At 42.0% G+C, this 19,460-nt stretch overlaps 1 protein-coding gene across 1 annotated transcript in view; it reads right to left on the reverse strand.

Annotated features, from left to right (window-relative positions):
• The window catches only part of MYO3B (myosin IIIB), a 427,435-nt gene that overhangs the window by 398,953 nt on the left and 9,022 nt on the right, over nucleotides 1–19,460 (reverse strand). Inside the window, 3 exon segments of the mRNA XM_052652976.1 lie at nucleotides 13,015–13,091; nucleotides 15,278–15,377; nucleotides 15,613–15,717. Coding sequence (XP_052508936.1) covers nucleotides 13,015–13,091; nucleotides 15,278–15,377; nucleotides 15,613–15,717 — 282 coding nt within the window.

The raw sequence follows: 19,460 nt of genomic DNA on the forward strand, positions 1-19,460 counted from the left end.
TAGACTGGATATAAGGGGAATAAAAAATAGTCAACATATGAACTCCTGCATTCAGAAAACCTAGATTTCTCCAAACTATTTAACTTAAACCATTTATCAAATGAAAAATCAAAGAGCTGCTGGGCTGAAATCTCTTTCAATAATGTGATTTTTAACCAATATTTTCAAGCAAATAATATTACAGTAGCACTATCCACCATAAGGAAAAATGTTTTGCTCTTTTAAAAAATGATTTACAAAACTTAAAAGACAATAGCTGTTATTCAGACTATTTTACTTTTCCACTAATTTTTTAAATGTCATTAAAGATGCAATTAGGTTTGCTTTATATGTTCTGATTTCTCATCTTACTAGAATTGATTGTGTGATCCAAAATTATAACCAAAGGTCAAGATTAAAATTTCAGTCAAGTACACAGGCAAAATGCTGTTATCTCAAGAGCTAAATTCAGCTTAAAAAGAGGCAAAGCAAATAGACCTAAAGCTATTAATCCTTGGCTGACCTTGAGCCCAAAAATACAGTCAACAGACTGGCAAATAAGATGGGCTGAGAAGTAGGAAGGCAAATAGGATTCTTAATTTTGCTTACATAATTCACACAGCATAATTAATAAATGTTACTGATCGTAAAGATTTCTAAAATAGAATTTCCCTAGAATTGTAAATTGCAGCTACAAATATTCCAGCGGCAAATATTATTCATCAGTTTTACGTACAAATATCTTAAAGTGTAACAAGCTGAGATACTGAATAAGCACATGAAATCTCTTCCCTTGGATGAAATATAACTTCAAGGGAGAATATATCTGAGATTTGAGGGTTTTTTTTTTTTTTTTCAAAAGGGATGTGGACCAGAAGAACTGAAATTGATGGGATGGTGATTTTTTTTGGTTCATTCATAAAACTCAAGGCTAGAACTGAATCTATATTCTGTATACTGAGAAACTGCCAGTAATAATTTAAATTACGCTGTTCACATAAAATTGAGAAAGGTCTCTAATTAAAATATGATGTTCTACAAGCCTTTTCCCAGGATTGTAACACTCAGCTTATGCCTTTAGAAAAATAAAACAAGGTTCAACTTAAAAAGATACAGAGCACATGTACGCAACACCACTTCCCACCATGGCTGGCGGAGGGCAGAGGGGGGCTGTTCTGGGTTTGAGGCCAGCACACAACACCAATTTTTGTACTGAAATTCCCCAAAGCCCTGGAAACATATCACTTTTGTTGTTTTTTTTTGTTATGGACTGTAGCCCACCAGGCTTCCCTGTTCATGGGATTTCCCAGGCAAGGATACTGGAGTGGGTTGTCATTTCCTTCTCCAGGACATCTTTCTGACCCAGGAATCAAACCTGTATCTCCTGCACTGGCAGGTGAATTCATTACCAATGAGCCACTAGGGAAGCACAGCATATCACTTACACTTAACTGTTTGGCAAGCCTTGCTCTCAGACTCAGGACCAGTATCACAGAATTCTCCTGTGAAAGCAAAATCAGTGACCCCAAATTTGTGTATGTGTCCTTAGTACTCAAAGACTCTGAAGAAATACATGTGCTTGGAGACCCAGGAGAATCCCACTGCCCTCCCCCAGCAGCTTTTCCCAAATTAGAGATGGATGCTGGAAGGGATCCTAGGATTCATTAAGTCAATCCCCCTATTTGACAGAGGAGGAAACTGAGGTCTTGGGGAATAGCTGAGTCACAGAGCTGGTTTGTAGCCAAACCAGGAGCAAAGTCCACATCTTCTCCATGAGTTTGAGGCATCTCCCAGGGATTCTTATAATACACAGAATGCCGAGACACTGCCGAAGGGATTTCATGTTCCATCGTAAGCCACAGCCACGGTAACTGCCATGCTCGGAGCATGCCGCACTCCCCCCACTTAAGCAGGTGGAGTTTCTACTGCCTCTCACCTCCCCATGCCCTCACTTGTCCTTCCACTGCACCTTTCCTTTGTCAGCCAGTGCTCTAATTCTACCAGAGTAGGAGTTCCACAACTTCATCCTTTTTATAGCTGTTAGGTCAGGTATTCTTACCTTAGGGGAGGAAACAGATTCAGAAGGGTTAAGAAACTCTCCCCAAGTTATATAGCTAGTAGGTAACACAACTGAAGCAAAAGCCACAATAAGAAACTAATGGGGGAGGGGATGCGGGTGGTGTTTCTCCTCTACATCTGAAAAACTGGAAGGGAAGCAAATCCAACAAAACACCTGAATGTTCCCGCAGGGGCACACCCCTTTATCTGCACGTGGTCTCTGGGTGATGTCCTCTCCCAGATTGACATCACCATGCGAACCAGGGCACCCTTGGGAATATCACACAGTCCTAGCAAAGAGTGATTTCCTTTACCTTTTTAAAACCAAAAAAGTATGGAAAAAACCTGGGACGTAATTGAGCACCATGAATACAAGTCCCACCTGCTCCGGCTTCACGCCCACCCCAGGCTCCCCTGGGTCCCCTTCCTAATGCTGACTGCCCGCCTCCCTCTGCTTTCCTCCAACAGCTCAGGGCCCATCGTGCCGAGAAGGCAGGGCAGCACTGGCCTAGCTGTGAACTCCCTTCCCCTTCCCTAAGGATGAGTCCCTATTCCCGGGGCAGGGCAGCAGAGGCGCTAACCAGAGGGTAGCTGCTGGGTGATTTGACTTGGAGCCTAGCAGGAGCAGAGGCAGGCTCTGACATTTCTTCAGCAAACACCTCTGCCCCCGAGGGGACAGTTCTTCATCTTTGGTGGATGAAGAAGGGGAAACAATAGGTGCCTTGACCTTCCTCACCTCCCCAGAGATGGGTGGGAGGACAGTCTGGGAATTCGAAATGCTCACAGAGGCTGTGACTTTGATACCTCTTACTCAGCCCTGAGCAGGAGGCAGGTTGGGGGCCCCACGTGCTTCTGCACATCTGGAAGCTGAGGCCTCAAATGGGGTTCTATATTTATATTTGCCAGGAGGAGGGTATTGGCAAGTCATCACCACCTCCGGGGCCAGCCCCCCACCTCCACAGTGACAGATGATATATGGCTCAACCCTGCAGAGCTCCAGCTGTGGGGAGAGCTGGGGCTGAAGCTGAGGGTGAAACCTGGGGCTGCATTAGTCACTGTGACCCTTCACCCACCACAGCCCCAAGTGTTTGGGTTGTGCTCCAGGACTCTCAAAGACAGGACCACCCTGGGCATGCAGGTAGGGTCTGCCCCAGAAGGAGAAGGGAGGCAATCCTGGCTTCTCACAGGCTGACCCAGGAACCTGGGGGGAATCAGGGAACACAAATGGCTGCAGAATCTCAGAGATGAATGTTATGGGGGAAGACACACAGGTCGTTCAGTCAATGATCCAAGGTTCTAAATCCCTCACTTGAATCTCCTGAGCAACCAAAGCCTCCTCACAGTGAAGTGATTGGCAGGTGGGGTCCCAAGAATCCCCAGCCTTTTAAAACAGAGTCGGGTAAAATCGGACCCTGAAGGTCTCACCATTGTCATCACTTCACCCTTACTGAGAGCCTGGAGAGACCCCCTCTTCATTACTCCAGGAACTCCAGGGGCTTGGAATGTGAGAGTGGGAAGTCTCTTTCCCCCAGAAACCATCAATTGCTCTCTGAAACACAGAATGGACCTCAGAGGCAGAGACGACCCAGGCCAGTCCTCTTTGAGCTGAGAACAGGGCAGGAAAGGCAGGGTTCAGGCAACAGGCCCCACCACTTTTACAGCACACAGTATGATGAGTATGGCAGCAAGCACTTTCAGGACATCATTTCATTTTGTCCTCTGAGGCTGCTTTTTTTCCCTTCTCACTTTACCTCTTTTAACTTCTCCCATCTTTCTAATCAGAATATTCAATAACTTGCCTGAGGTCCATAATTAGGTGTGTAAGCATGGTACTGAGGGGTCTCCAAATGGAGGAAATAGCCTGCAAGTGTCAGACATTTTTATCTCTCTTAATCGGCAGGAGGAAACAAACTAGCAATATTTTTTCCTTCTCTATACAAATATAAAAGGAGGTTTCTCTTAAAATTCTGTGTTGCCATTACACCTGGTTTCACCAGAAGTTAACCAATGCCTTTTTCTTATGGAAATGTTTATTTTAAGCTATGCTAATGTACTATGCATTTACCCCAAACTCTGTCTTCAAGTCGGTTCCGCCTTTTGGGCTCAAAACCTACTTGATGAACCAGTATGTTATACTCCGATATTGTTCCTCTAATCTATGTAAATAACACTATTTGTATGGTGCTCTGCTGTTCTTCAAGATTCAAGTTAATCCTTTTATGGCCCAAGATGAACCATTTGGAGCCAAGATTATCCCAAAATACATCCTATGGGTGAGGGGCCTGGTGCCATTCTAGTTTTGAGACATTCCTTTCTTTCATTAACAGACTGCTGATAACGATATAACATCCAGCTAAAGACTAGCAGGGGGGTACTCTTTCTGCCCCCTTCTGATGCCTGTGTCAGAAGCTTTCTCTATCTTCTTTATACTTTAATAAAACTTTGTTACACAAAAGCTCTGAGCGATCAAGCCTCGTCTCTGGCCCCGGATTGAATTCTTCTCCTCCGGGGGCCAAGAATCCCGGTGTCATAATTCAACAACAACCTTTCAGTACCTACTATTTGCTCGCAGGTCTATGACTCCAAAATTTGTACTCTTATCTTTTCTACCAAAAATGAAGCCATATTAAAGTAACTGAACCACATTCACTTTTTAAAAATGAGTGGCAGGGATATAACTAAAATCTAAATCTCCTAAATTCTATTCTGAAGAACTTCGCTATTTTTCTTTTCCAGATCCTTCTCTGAGGCATTAATTACACTGGTTTCTAGTGTCATGTTGAAATATTGTATTTTCCTCAACATATTAGAAAGTATAATTCTTATCTAAAATAATTTTTAACTTGGAAAAAAAGATATTCATCTTATCTGGTATACTGGTAGTCATAAACAGTTTGCTCTAGTATAGTGGTTAAGAGCAGGGATTTTAGAGCTAAATATCTGAGTTTAAATCCTGGTGTCATCACTTAACAGCTGTTCAAGGACAAGAACTTTCTGTGACTTATTTACTTTCTCTAAAACACTGAGCCAGTAATAGCAGTAATTTCAGGGGGTTGTTGTAAGGATTACAAATGAATTAATTCATACAAAGCATTTAGTGCCTGGCACATAGTAAGCACTCAACAAATGCTATTAATTCTTATTGGGTGCCAAACCCATTAGCTAGAGCTTAGGGAACAAAATGGTAATAATGACAACAATAATATTTCAGCTCTGTAGTGGTTTATGACTTTCTCAGCCCATCAGCACAAAACATCTCATTCGTCATCTCTATTCCTGGCAGTGCCAAAGGAAATAGCATTATTGTATCGTTTAGCTAGGAATGGCATAATTAATGAAGGCAAGAGTGGTTGCAAAAAGCTTGTGATATTTCTGCATTGGTGTAAGCTGGTTGTTATGGCAACCATCCCCTGCCAACGACCCTTTGCCAGGCAGAGAGAGACCCATTTTTGGAGCCGTCACAGCACATCTGTTTCTCTGCTCAGCTGATTAGCTCTTGTTTGCAACAACCAGCAGATGGAAGTAAAAATGAAAAAAAAAAATTTCTAAAAAGAAGCAAATGTTTATTTCATCTACAACTCTGCTTTCTAATACAGAAACAGACTTTTGGCTGTTTTAGGAAGATGCCAAGTAAACTGGATGCTTAATCTATAGGCTACTTCTCTCACTGGTGAGAGGGAAAAGTGTAATCAACCTATAAATTACAGGTGATAGGTCCTTCATGTAAGTCTTTTAAAATGATGTGGCTCACACTCCAGTTTCAGAGTGTTCTTCTACCACCCCTCTGTCTCTGCACGGCTTTGACATAGGAGCCAGCTCAGCACACATTTTCCTAACCATATATCCCATATGAAAACACTGAAGCTGAAGAATGCAAGGCCAGTGGACTGCTGCTGCTGCTGCTAAGTCACTTCAGTCGTGTCTGAATCTGTGCGACCCCAGAGACGGCAGCCCACCAGGCTCCCCCATCCCTGGGATTCTCCAGGCAAGAACACGGGAGTGGGTTGCCATTTCCTTCTCCAATGCATGAAAGTGAAAAGTGAAAGTGAAGTCGCTCAGTCACGTCTGACTCTTTGTGACCCTATGAACTGCAGCCCACCAGGCTCCTCCGTCCATGGGATTTTCCAGGCAAGAGTACTGGAGTGGGGTGCCATTGCCTTCTCCAGGCCAGTGGACTAGGAGACCTGAATTCTGGGGCCAAATATAGTCTGAACTAGCTCAAAGAGTATCTTCTCCCTGCCTTAGTTTCCTCACCTGTAAAATGGAACCTGGATTCCCATGCTCTCTGGAAAGTCCAAGAGCGCCAGTATTTACCAGATACGTGAATCTGGACACAGTATCTCCTACACCTCTTTGAGCCTCACTTTCCTTAGTGGTAAAATGAAGAAAACAGTATCTACTCCAGAGGGCCATTGTGAGAATGAAATTAAACAACATATTAAAAAAGCACCCACCCTAGCCCCAGTGCATTCACGGGTACATCCTCAGTAACTGCAAGTGTTCTTCCCACTGTATGCTTGCTGAGCAGGTGAAATATCCAAACCATCTGCCAGTCAGCTACACATGGCTCTGAAGCTGGTTCTTAAGACACCCTTCTTCCTAGTCATTATCCCGTGGATACGCTGGGCTGTTAGGAAATCTGGGTGTCCAGGGAAAAAGACAGACACTTCTGGTGGCCAAAGAGTACTCTAGAGGTTCTGGATGGCAGCCACTTACCATCTAGGACAAAAGTATTTCAGTATTTTAACAATCAGCATGGTCCCACCAGTGCTTCCCAGCTAACTGTAAGGCATTATTTTAACAGAGTCTACAAATATCCTCAATAAAAACAATAATGATGATCCTGGTCACTTTCTTTGGTTTTCTATCATTTATAAATAGTTTAATTCTTCACTACCTGCGATGGTAGGAAAGGTAGATTAAGGATTAACTAGTCCTACATCCCTGCCATCACCATAAATAAACATAAATCAGGCTTGTGTCCCTTTCTGCTATGAAGCAGGATATTATCTGGCAGATGTTCAGTGCAAACACTAGCCAAGCAATCCAATACTGAAGTGGGCATGGGTTGTATTGGAAGTGCCTGAGTTCACTGAGTCACAACACAAAGATTCCAGTTAATGTTACCCACCCACCCACCCAGTGTTCCTGAGCACTTAGCCTGGCAGAGCCTTAGACTCCTTCTCTATGAAATCAATGTCATCATGCCTAACTAACTGGCATCGTCACAGGTAGCGAGGGCTTAAAAACAATATTTGTAAAAGTTCTATGCAGATGTGGGATGTTACTATTCATATTATTTCAAGAAACTGGCCATCAGGAGACAGTGACGGAGAAAAGAGGCAATAAACATGGGTAAATGGAGGATCGTGTGAGTTAACGCAGTTCTCGCTTTACCAATATATATATATGATACAAGCCACAGTCACAGGCAAGGAGGGAGATCAGAGGCTCACTGTTACTTAGGTTGAGGGAAGTGACCTACACCAAGCATCTCGGAGATAATCCCAAAATACTTGACCAGAGAGCAGGTAGAATAGCACAGAATCCTCAAGGTGTTGAGGCTCCATGTGAGAAGGCAGTTTGCTATGTATATCCAGAAGAACATGTGGTACATTCTAGCACATGCAAAAAGAACTGTGCTTGCCTCAAACACCTAAGGCTGAGAGAGAGAGGGGTGTGTGTGTGTGTGTGTGTGTGTGTGTGTGTGTATGCGTGCGCATGTGTGCAGACAGGCAAAGCTGAGCTAACTAACCTACCACCTGTAACATGAGGATCTGTAGATTCAAAATGACTGGCTGATTACCTTAGAAATCTGAATTATTTACTACAGAGGAGGAGTGCTAAGCATTTTGGAGAGTTGTTATAGGTTGAATTGTGTCGTCCAAGAAAGATAGGTTAAGGTGCTAGCTCCTCAGAATGTGAAATTACTTGAAAATAGGGTTGCTGCAGATGTAATTGGTTAAAGTGAGGTCATACTGGAGCAGAATGGGTCCCTAAGCCAGTATTACTGGTGTCCTTATAACAGGATGGCCACGTGAAAGCGAATACTCAGAGAGAATGCAATGTGATTCAGTTCAGTTCAGTCGCTCAGTCACACCCGACTCTTGGTTTCTAATGTTGAGCATCTTTCTTTCCCATTTAAAATCATCTTCCTGAGTCACAGTATGCTACTGACATGCTCAGTTTGTTTAAAAAAAAGAAAAAGAAAAAAAGACTCTACTATTGACTTCTAGAATAACTCTTACTATGCCAGCCAATAATTCCCCAGTAGCACTGTTTCAAAGTATTATAACACTGAGGGCACCCCTGGAATTTTTCTTCTCCTACATAGCTGAGTTGATACCACCTTCACTCAGCATCTTTCAACCTTCCTAGTGTCTACCTGAGGTGGCAAGAGAAAGTAAGTGGAGAGTGTTGTGAATATGATAATTCATGTTGCAGCTTCGAACTGCCCTGGTGAACTGCTGTTTGGACTGCAAGTCAACACTTGACGGTCGTCTGGTCACATTTCATCAGCTACCTGGTTTGAAGCCTGTAGCCTATTTGAATTATTATAGATGTTGGAGTTTCTCAGGCTGGTGAAATCAAAATGCAAATGCAAAAGGGAAAAAATAATTTGGTTCAATTTCTGAAAAATAAAATAGGGGCTTCCCTGGTGACTCGCTAGTAAAGAATCTGCCTGCCAATGCTGGAGATACAAGTTCAATCCTTGATCCAGGAAGATCCCACATCTTGAGCAGCAGCTAAGCCAATGCATCATAACTACTCTAGAGCCCACGGGCCACAACTGTTAAGCTCACGTGCTGCAACTACTGAAGCCCACATGACCTGGAACCAGTGCTTCACAACAAGAGAAGCCGCCATAAGAAGCCCGCACAACACAACTAGAGAGTAACTCCTGCTCACTGCAACTAGAGAAAAACCCAAGCAGCAATGAAGGCCCAGCACAGCCAAAAATTAGATAAATTATGAAAAGTAAAATAGGATCAAGGGTCTTTCAACTGTGTTTTCAAAGGACAGGCACTGTGGCATGCCGTCGTTTTATTCCACTGGCATTGGCATTACGTGCACTGCTGTCAGAGTTAATCTGCTGCTGCTAAGTCGCTTCAGTCATGTCCGACTCTGTGCAACCCCATAGACGGCAGCCCACCAGGCTCCCCCGTCCCTGGGATTCTCCAGGCAAGAACACTGGCTGCTGCTGCTGCTAAGTCACTTCAGCCATATCCGACTGTGTGTGACCCCATAGACGGCAGCCCACCAGGCTCCCCTGTCCCTGGGATTCTCCAGGCAAGAACACTGGAGTGGGTTGCCATTTCCTTCTCCAATGCCTTAAAGTGAAAACTGAAAGTGAAGTCGCTCAGTCGTGTCTGACTCTTAGTGACCCCATGGACTGCAGCCTACCAGGCTCCTCCGCCCATGGGATTTTCCAGGCAAGAGTACTGGAGTGGAGTGCCATTGCCTTCTCCCATATTTAATCTAAATACCACTTATTTGCATAAGCAGAAATGAAAGCATGTTAAGGTCAATATACTCTGCAGGCCATCATATAAAGACAATATCCATTTGAACCATTACTGATTATCCTTTCAAGGACTCCTCTTGACCCAAACCCTGGCCTCACAGAAGGACAGTATAAGTTTGTTGAAAAGAACACTAGTGAAAGTCGCTCAGTCCTGTCTGACTCTTTGTGACCCCATGGACTATACAGTCCATGGAATTCTCCAGGCTAGAATACTAGAGAGGGCAGCCTTTCCCTTCTCCAGGGGATCTTCCCAACCAAGGGATCAAACCCAGATCTCCCGTATTGCAGGCAGATTCTTTACAGCTGAGCCACAAGGGAAGCCCAAGAATACTGGAGTGGGTCACCTATACCTTCTCCAGCGGATCTTCCTGACCCAGGAATTGAACTGGGGTCTCCTGCATTGCAGGTGGATTCTTTACAACTGAACTATCAGAGAAGCCCAAAAGGAAAACTACTCAGCCATAAAAAAAAGAATGAAATAATGTCATTTGCAGAAACATGGATGGAACTAGAGATTATCATATTAAGTGAAGTAAATCAGAAGGAGAAAGACTAATACCATATGATATCACTTATACGTGAAATCTAAAATAAGATATTAATGAACTTATCACCCAAATAGAAACAGATTCACAGATAAAGAGAACAAACTTAGGGTTGCCAAGGGGGTGAGTGGGTAGGGGAGGATGGACTGGGAGTTTGGGGTTACATGCAAACTATTATATATAGAATAGACAAAAAACAAGGACCTACTGTATAGCACAGAAAGCTATAATCAATATCCTGTAATAAACCATAATAGAAAAGAATATGAAAAAGAATATAAATATGTATAACTGAATCACTACTGAAATTAATACAACATTGTTAGTCAACTATACTTCAATAAAATAATTATTTTTTAGTTTGTTGAATGGAACTGACAAGTGCAAGATTCTTCCTATGGACATTCTTGTAGAGGGTCATGGAGCAAAAAGACTCTGGGGAATAAAAACATGAGGAGAGTGTAGGACTGAGTCCCAGGAGCTGCAGCCTGGTTCCGAAGTGTCTTGGATGCAAGCACACATTCTGAGAGAACCTCTGAGTCATACTCAGAAACTGGGCACTTGGCTCCTGAGAGGCACTCTCAAGGTCTCCATACCATAATCTGCCTACTCCTCAATCTATCCACTATAGCAGGCAAGATGCAACACTAGCTTTTCCCTGATAAGTGGGGAACCAGTTCCAGGCAATCTGGGCAACAGAAGCTCACCGTGGGCCACTAAACTGCCCCTAGTAGAAACATTCCACCTATTTTCTCCAACCCAGCTGAACCCTAAAAGTCACGGACACTTCATGAGAAATGATAAAGCCGAGAGCAGCCTTCTCTTTTCTGTGCTCTGTGTTTCTGAGAACACCGACTTGCTGAAGACTGGAATGGGAACACCATCTTCTGACTTATGCCACCCTAAATAAGAACTGAGTGGCCTCAGTCATGCTTTCCTTTAATAATAAATTAACCAAAATCAACAGAGCAATGTGTGAATACCAATAGTCATAAAGCCCTCCTCAATCTACCCTCCAAACTCGTCTTCTCCTTGACTTTTCCTTTTTAACCAATAAATATATTCATTCATTCAACAGATGCACATTGAGCACCTACTCTATACCAAGCACTGCGCTGAGAGCCAAGCATCCCAGGTCCCTGCTAGAGTTTAGAGTTCAGTTAGAACACCTGCTTGTCAAGAACTATAGTACAATGGTCATATCTTGCTAATGGAGAGCGTAAAGGCTGCAGTGGACACTCGGGGAAAAGAGCCTCAGTGTTGGCCGAGGATAAGGACGGTTTCCTAGGGGAACAGCATTTGAGAGAGACTTGAAGATTGAGGAGGAAAGTTGCAGAGTTCTGAAGGCCACTGCAGATGATGTAACAACATATAGAAAGTTTTAAAGGAATGATATATAAGGACAGATTTGGGGAATTACTTGTTTTTCCACTACTGCTGAGGCATTAAAAACAAGTAAATTGGGGGAAAGTAACCTGAGATGAGGTTGGACAGCAGAGAGGCTTGAATGTGAGTGGTTTTATTCCTCATCCAAAGGAATCTTGACTTTGTCCTGCAGTGTTTCTCAAAGTAGAGTTCATGCGATCCCTATGAAAATTTTTATGGTTTGCCTTTGTTTCATTGGAGAAGGAAATGGCAACCCACTCCAGTATTCTTGCCTGGAGAATCCCAGGGATGGGGGAGCCTGGTGGGCTGCCATCTATGGGGTCCCACAGAGTCAGACACGACGGAGGTGACTTAGCAGCAGCAGCAGCAGCAGCCTTTGTTTCAATGATAATTTTATATGTAATAATGAAACGGGAGAAGTTGCAGTAAAAAAACATGTTCCAGATTATCTGGATGGTCATTTGCCACACAATGTCAATGCCCATATTTATTTTTATTATGAAGCTAGCATCAAGTCAACAGAGATGTACCGGTTAGAGCCCAAAGGAGACGCTATTTAAACAAGGAGATCACACAGCTGAGACAGAGTAAAGTGGTGGGAGAACCGGATCACCACACGGTATGTGGTAATAAGAATGACTAAGTAACTCAAAATAATCCATGCTGTCATGCTCTGAAATGGATTCACACTGCAAAGGACAACTGAGTTTCACAAGACAATGTCATTTGTCTCATTAAATGAAAACTGTTCATTTGAATGTTGCTGGCTTTGTAGTTTTTCATAATACATTTCCCCCCCACCTCTAAGGAGATGACTACACAAGTCCTCTTATTAAAAGAGCCCATTTGCTTGATCCCAGGCCAGAGCGCTGTGGAATTCAGTGCTGACCTGACAAGCAAAGCTGTAGCTGTGCTTCAGGCTCTGTTGGTATCTAGCCTGGAAATTCTGCAAACTTTAATATGTGTCATTTCACAGAGGATTTTGTGGTGATACCAGAACTAAAAATTAGACCCAAATCCCAGGTTTTACTAGAGATACAGAAAAGGTATATATATATATATAAAGTTGTCATATATATATATATAAAGTTGTTATATATCCAGTATTAAAAAAAAATAGCTAGGACTATGGCATATTGTTCTGTAGGCCACCTGGAACTGAAATCTGTCTCTTCACTGAGCCGTGTGTCACTGGGTCTGCCTCTATCCAGGGAAGGTGACCTCTTCTAATTTACACAATGGTGGGATGAACTTGCCAAGCCATGATGCTCAGAGAACATGGCATCTTCTGGAGGGGGCACCTTTTTCCTAACTGCCTGAAGGTATTCTATGGGCCTCTGTCACCTAGTCCTGAGATTAAATGTCATCACTCTCACCCACCAAATCAGAACTCTCACAGTTCAGTGAGGATAAAGGATTTTCTTCTTGCTGAAAGTTTCGTGAAGTGTGTGACTTTCCCATAAAAAAGGCATAGTACCAAGGCTTTCAATAAATACACAGAAATAGATGCCCTCTGCTCACCTCGGGGGCCATCCAGAATGGGGTGCCAACAGATGTGTTTCTCCGTAGACGTGTACTGGTGAGTTGAGCTGAGACACCTACAAGAAAAGCCTGTCATAATCCAGCAGCAAGCAGATGATGATGCTAGACCAGGGCTGGCAAACTTCTTTCACAGAGAGTCAGACAGCAAATATCTTAGGCTTTGTGAGCTTAAGGCTCTGTCACAACTACTCAACTCTGCAAAAGCAGCTCAGATAACACAAAAGCAAATGAATGTGGTTGTGTTTTCGCAAAAATTTATTTAGGAATGCATATCATTTTCACATAAAATACTCTTCTTTTGATTTTTTCCCCAACTGTTAAAAAATATAAAAATCCTTCTCAGTTCATAGAGTATACAAAAATGGGACATAGGTCAGACTTGGCCCACAGGCTGTACTTTACCAAAAACTAGGTATGAGCATGTCTCACACTATCTAAATCACTAGGATATTTTTTTTCTAGTGAATATTTCTATCTGTACTGCTGCAAAATTGGAATCAAAAGAAAGCATCAATAACTAGGATTAACCCCAAATACCTTCCTACTATATTTCAAAAATATTTCAGGTGATATCTTTCTAAAAATGGTGCTTTGTTTGATGGAGGAAGAAAATTGGCATGTATTATCTATAATTGAACATCAGTGTAGACAGAAAAAATTTTCAGTGCCTTATCATACCTAGAAGGCTGGAAACCTGTCAAGAAAAATACATTTGTCAAATGGAAAAAGAAACAGACTAAGACTATTATTATCCAGGGCTCAATGTTGAGGATTTGAATTTTAATATAATTCCCATGTACTTTGTTTTAGTCTTTGGTCAGCTCTCTTTTTTATGCCACAACAGAAGTAAAGGTGAATTGGATTAGGAGTCAGAAGGCCTGTTTCCCATAGCAATTATGCCTTTTCCTATAAGGCCTCGAGCAGACAACCTCACAAAGAGTCTCAGTTTTCCCACCTTTAAACTGGGAATAATACTGCTCATTACACCTAACACAAAGAGCTCTTAAATATCAAGGGAACAACTGTGAAAATGACATAAATTGAAAAGCATTTTACAAATATAAGGTACTGTTTTATACCAAGCAGAAATCTACTGCAGCCCTTAAGACAGTAACAACAGTTGCCACTAATGCTGTCGATAAGAACTAAAAAACTTGGATACATGTGCTCATCAGCAAAGAACATATCTTTAAGAACATTAGGCATAGATTTGCTAATGGATACCATGGGTTGTTTTTTGAGGGTAGTTCCACTAACTGCTTGCATTCTTTACTCTTTATTAGGAAGCCAGAGAGGGTTCTTTAAATTCTATTTAAACACCCTAAAATTTTTCTTTGCTTTTTAAAAAAACAGACCAATTACTTAGTGCAATTTCATTTATCTTTGAGTCATTTCTTCTGAGCAAATGATTCACTGATACATTTTAACACTAAATTCTTTCTAACCAATAAACCAATGAACATACAAAATCATTTTTTCTCCTCCTATGCTGACTCTGAAAAAGAACATTTTAAAAAGTGCTTCTGTAAATGTTTTCTCATTATTTACAGCAGTCATGCTGAAGGACTAACTGTTGTCAAATTCATTTAGAAGATTAAACCATTTGATAAACTTAAAAGGAAGATCAAATGGTTTGTTGGATTCAATACAAGGAGTGTTGTAAGGAGATATTTAATAGTTCTCTGGCCTTAGGTGATACAGCTCTCCGTTTCCTCTCACCCTTCCATTTCCTGCTCATGTTTCCAGTTCAACCAGCCTCACATGTAGCAGCAATAATCACAATTTAAAGGGATGTTAGTTTCCAGACCCAAAGGACTATTTTACCTTCTGCTCACTGGGAATTAGTATGCCCGAGGCTAGAGAAAGTCATTTAAAAGACCAAACGTTTTTCTCTTTTCATATGCAAAAGAATAATAGACAAAATGTAAATTATAGACAATTGCCCTGAGTTGTGAAATCCTTCCCAACAAACCAAAATGTTTCCCATCAAATTTGTCTTTTGAAACACTTTCATATTCTCTCTTTAATAAAATTGCTTCTAAAGCTGAAAATAGATTAACAAACAGCATCTCCTAGGGTGATCCATCTGGTGAACCTCCCCCTACTCTCCAGCCTGTATGTCACTGGAAAGGCCCTTAGCCTATGGTGCAGAAGAGAGGCCCCGGTCTTCTGAGATCACAATAAATTGTTGCCTTTGGCTAAACTGCACACATCAGGAGAACAAACGACAAGCAGTCATTACCAAAGTCAACGAGCTTAACTCCTCCTTCTGTTGTCAGAAGAATGTTATTCCCCTTGACATCACGGTGGATGATTCGGTTATTGTGCAAATGCTGAAGGCCCTTCATGGAGTCCCATCACCACCGAACAACAGGAAAGAGAAAAGGAAAATTTGCAACGGTTAGCTTTAAACAATTACCCTACTATTAAAATCTAATCAAAGTCCATATTAGGCTACACCTCCCTGCTGTTAATACACCTTGCATATTATAGAGCAGTTTCCCCTTGTTAATATGCTGTGGGGAGCCAACCAATGACAAACTGCCCCCTCGACCCCACCTTGAAGGACATCCTTACCAAGAGGGCCCCATATAAGATGTATGAGATCACTGCTTCGTCCAACCGCTGGTTGCACCTACGTAGACTTTTGACAAGCTCGGTGACGGAGCCCCCGTTACACAGCTGCAAGAGGAGGTGCCAGGGGAGAGAGACAGCAGGAGCACACATACAAAAAAAAAAGAAAAAAGACAGTAAGAAAAGTCCACTGATTACCAACCTCAAGTAGTGAATTTGCAAATCACAAAACTCTAGGTTGGAACAATGAAACTTCAAATTTCCATTGCACAGTCAAATCTAGTTCTGTGTGTGTATGTGTTTGTGTCTATTTATTCAAGATGATGACTTACGATTGAAAATACAAGTCCAAAAAAGTTGACTTCTTTCTCAAGTTAAATAGCAAAGCACAAGACATTATTTAGACATTAAAAAGAGAATGCATATAATAATCATGGTGAGATATTACCGGAAATTTAACATGAATATTGTCTGTTTTTTTTAAAAAAACACATGCAGTCTGAAGGAAAGACAGAGTCAAGATGAATGCCCTTGATTCTTGGGAGGGGATAAATTTTATTTCAAATCTTCCTGTCTCCAGTGCTGGCACTGCAGACACCAGACGTCCCACCAGCAGCTCTTTCTAGAGTTGCAACTGCATGTCAGATTTATTGAATGGAGCTGCATCATATGTTCATTTAACCTTTTCATATTCAACTTTAGAAGCTCAACAACTTCATGCTGTTTTTTTCCCCTGTAATTAAAAACACTGTAAAAGTATGTCTTTCATACTTGCTCGCTGTTATAGAATATACCAAGATTTTAGAATAATAAACCAGGCATATTATTTTTCACAGCAACTTAAAGGTTTTCAAGGATAATTTTGACTAAATGCAGAAGGCAATGTGGAGGTTTGGGTGTGCTATTTGCCATTTTAAATCAAGGGTTCTTAAGTGGTTTGAGCAGGGCTTGTATATACCTTGAAACTGTAGGCAGCATGTTGTATATTCATCTTGTACTTTCCTGCTGAGAAAATTCACTGCTTTTGTCAGATCTGCAGAGCCATCCTTGTCCATATAAAGTCAAGACCCTGATTTAGAGACCTAGGTTTCCTCCGTTAACTAGTGAACAGTGGGGGTCCCCTCGTTGTGGCTGCTTGAGTCAACTGGCTTTTTGCAAGCAAGGCAATCTGAGGGAGCACAGATTAGCACCTTTCCTGAAAGAGGACACTCTTTATCAAGGGAATAGTACATTAAGATCTATTTGACTCTAATTACAAACATTTGCAAGGTTTTAATAAATGGTGAGGAGATGTTTTTGTTTGATGAATGTATCTCTTTTTGCTACATACATGGCAGATACCTCACCCACGCATTAAAAATCAAGATAAACTGAAACGGAATCTGCCCATGTTTTTACCATGTAAATTGCTCACAAACAACACAATTCAACTAAAAATCCAATATAGAATTGTTTGTGGGGGCAGAGTCACTTCTGACTGTACAGCTCCATGGACTGCAGCCCGCCAGGCTCCTCTGTCCATGGGATTCTGAAGGCAAGAACACTGGGTCAGTTACCATGCCCTCCTCTCTGTGATCTTCCCAACCCAGGGATCAAAACCTCGTCTCCTGCATCTTCTGCAGTAGCAGGCAGTTTCTTTACCATTAGTGCCACCTGGGAAGCCTCAGTATAGAATTGGGAATCTTCAATAAGACCATGATAAATCACTATCTCTCAGAAAGGCTTCAGGAGGGAGCCAAGAACAGTGAAATGCGCTGAAGGCTATAGTGGTCTGCGATTATATAAGTGTCCTCAGAATCCTCTCTCCACCAGTGTTTGGTGTAACTTGCTAACTCAACACCAACACTTCTCATGACCATAATATTGAGTACCAGTGTAATTTCTTCCAAAGGATTCCACATTCTTTTTATTTCAACTATGTCTTACATGACCCTGAAGGGCACATAACATTCAATGTTCAATCTAATACTCTCTTGAACAGTGAATGCATTTTCAGTGTCATGATTCGTAGAAGAATCTTAAAAGCTAAGCTTTCAATAAACATAAAATAATTCTCTCAGGACTCCCCCAATTAGATTTTATATATCAAAGGAACAGAAACAGGAAAACTGAACATAGAGTCAAATGATGATCGCGTAAGAATGCAGAACATGACAGAAGGGATGTTTTTGGACCCACAAAAAAAAGTCCTTCCAAGGCTGATGGCATAGAGCTTGGAGAGCTTGAGAGAATAAGATCAGGGTGGGGATGCTCCCTTTTGGAAGTGGGAGTTGTATAAAGGAATAATGGTGATGAAACCATTTCATATGAACCTCTTTTATTCAGAAATCTGCAGGGAGGCCGCCTCACAGGAGCCTCCTGCCAACAAAGTGGTGTCTGTGCTGTAGAGAGGCAGTAGAGTTCAAGATCCACCAAGCCGGGATTCTAACTGTCCCTACACCTTGCCTATCTCCTGAGAAGCCTGTATGCAGGGCAAGAAGCAACAGTTAGAACCAGACATGGAGCAACAGACTGGTTCCAAATTGAGAAAGGAGTACATCAAGGCTGTATATTGTCACCTGCTTATTTAACTTCTATGCAGAATACACCATGCAAATGTCAGGCTGGATGAAGCACAAGCTGGAATCAAGATTGCTGGGAAAAATATCAACAACTTCGGATATGCAGATGATACCACTTTAATGGCCAAAAGTGAAGAGGAATTTAAGAGCCTCTTGATAAAGGTGAAAGAGGAGAGTGAAAAAGCTGGCTTAAAACTCAACATTCAGAAAACTAAGATCATGACATCTGGTCCCATCATGTCATGGCAAATCGGTGGGGAAACAATGGAAACCGTGACAGACTTAATTTTCTTGGGCTCCCAAATCACTGCAGATGGTGACTGCAGCCATGAAATTAAAAGATGCTTGTTCCTTGGAAGAAAAGCAATGAAAAGCCTAGACAGAGAATTAAAAAGCAGAGACATTACTTTGCCAACAAAGGTCAGTATAGTCAAAACTATGGTTTTTCCAGTAGTCATGTATGGATGTGAGAGTTGGACAATAAAAAAGGCTGAGCACCAAAGAATCGATGCCTTCCAACTGTGGTGTTGGAGAAGACTCTTGAGAGTCCCTTGGACAGCAAGGAGATCAAACCAGTCAATCCTAAAGAAAATCAACCCTGAATATTCATCAGGAGGACTGATGCTGAAACTCCAATACTTTGGCCACCTGATGTGAAGAGCCTATTCATTGCGAAAGATCCTGATGCTGGGAAAGATTGAGGGCAAGAGGAGAAGGGAGTGACAGAGGATGAGACGGTTGGATGGCACCATGGACTCAATGGACATGAGTCTGAATAAATTCCAAAAGACAGTGAAGGACAGGGAAGCCTGGTGTGCTGCAGTTCATGGGGCTGCAAATAGTCGGACAGAATTTAGGGACTGAACAATAACAACAGCCTGCTCATGACTTGCAAGAGATTTAGAACTTGATGCCGCACTGGCAACAAGGACAAGGCTAGAGTTTGAATGAAAAGGAGAGACAGTGAAGACCCCATGATAAGGAGGATCAGGGACCTGAGACACAGGGAGATCCACAGGGAGATAGTAGGAGGACTCAGGGTCATCACACAGTTGGAGTGTGGTCTCATTGCCATAGATTTACATGAGCATCTGCTCTATTCAGATCGAAATGTCACCCCAGAGAAGGACAGGAAGAGGGAAAAAGAAAACCATTAAAAAACCAAGTCCTTATCCAAGTGACTAAGCTTTGAGTTGGATTGTGAAAATGGGAAACAAATTCCCCAAACTTGTCCCTTTCCAAAGAAGTGCTCAGTTGACTAAGTTTAACAGAATGAGTTCAAATCAACTG

The sequence above is a fragment of the Budorcas taxicolor genome, chromosome 2 (assembly GCF_023091745.1).
Source record: "Budorcas taxicolor isolate Tak-1 chromosome 2, Takin1.1, whole genome shotgun sequence".
NCBI classification, from domain to species: domain Eukaryota; kingdom Metazoa; phylum Chordata; class Mammalia; order Artiodactyla; family Bovidae; genus Budorcas; species Budorcas taxicolor.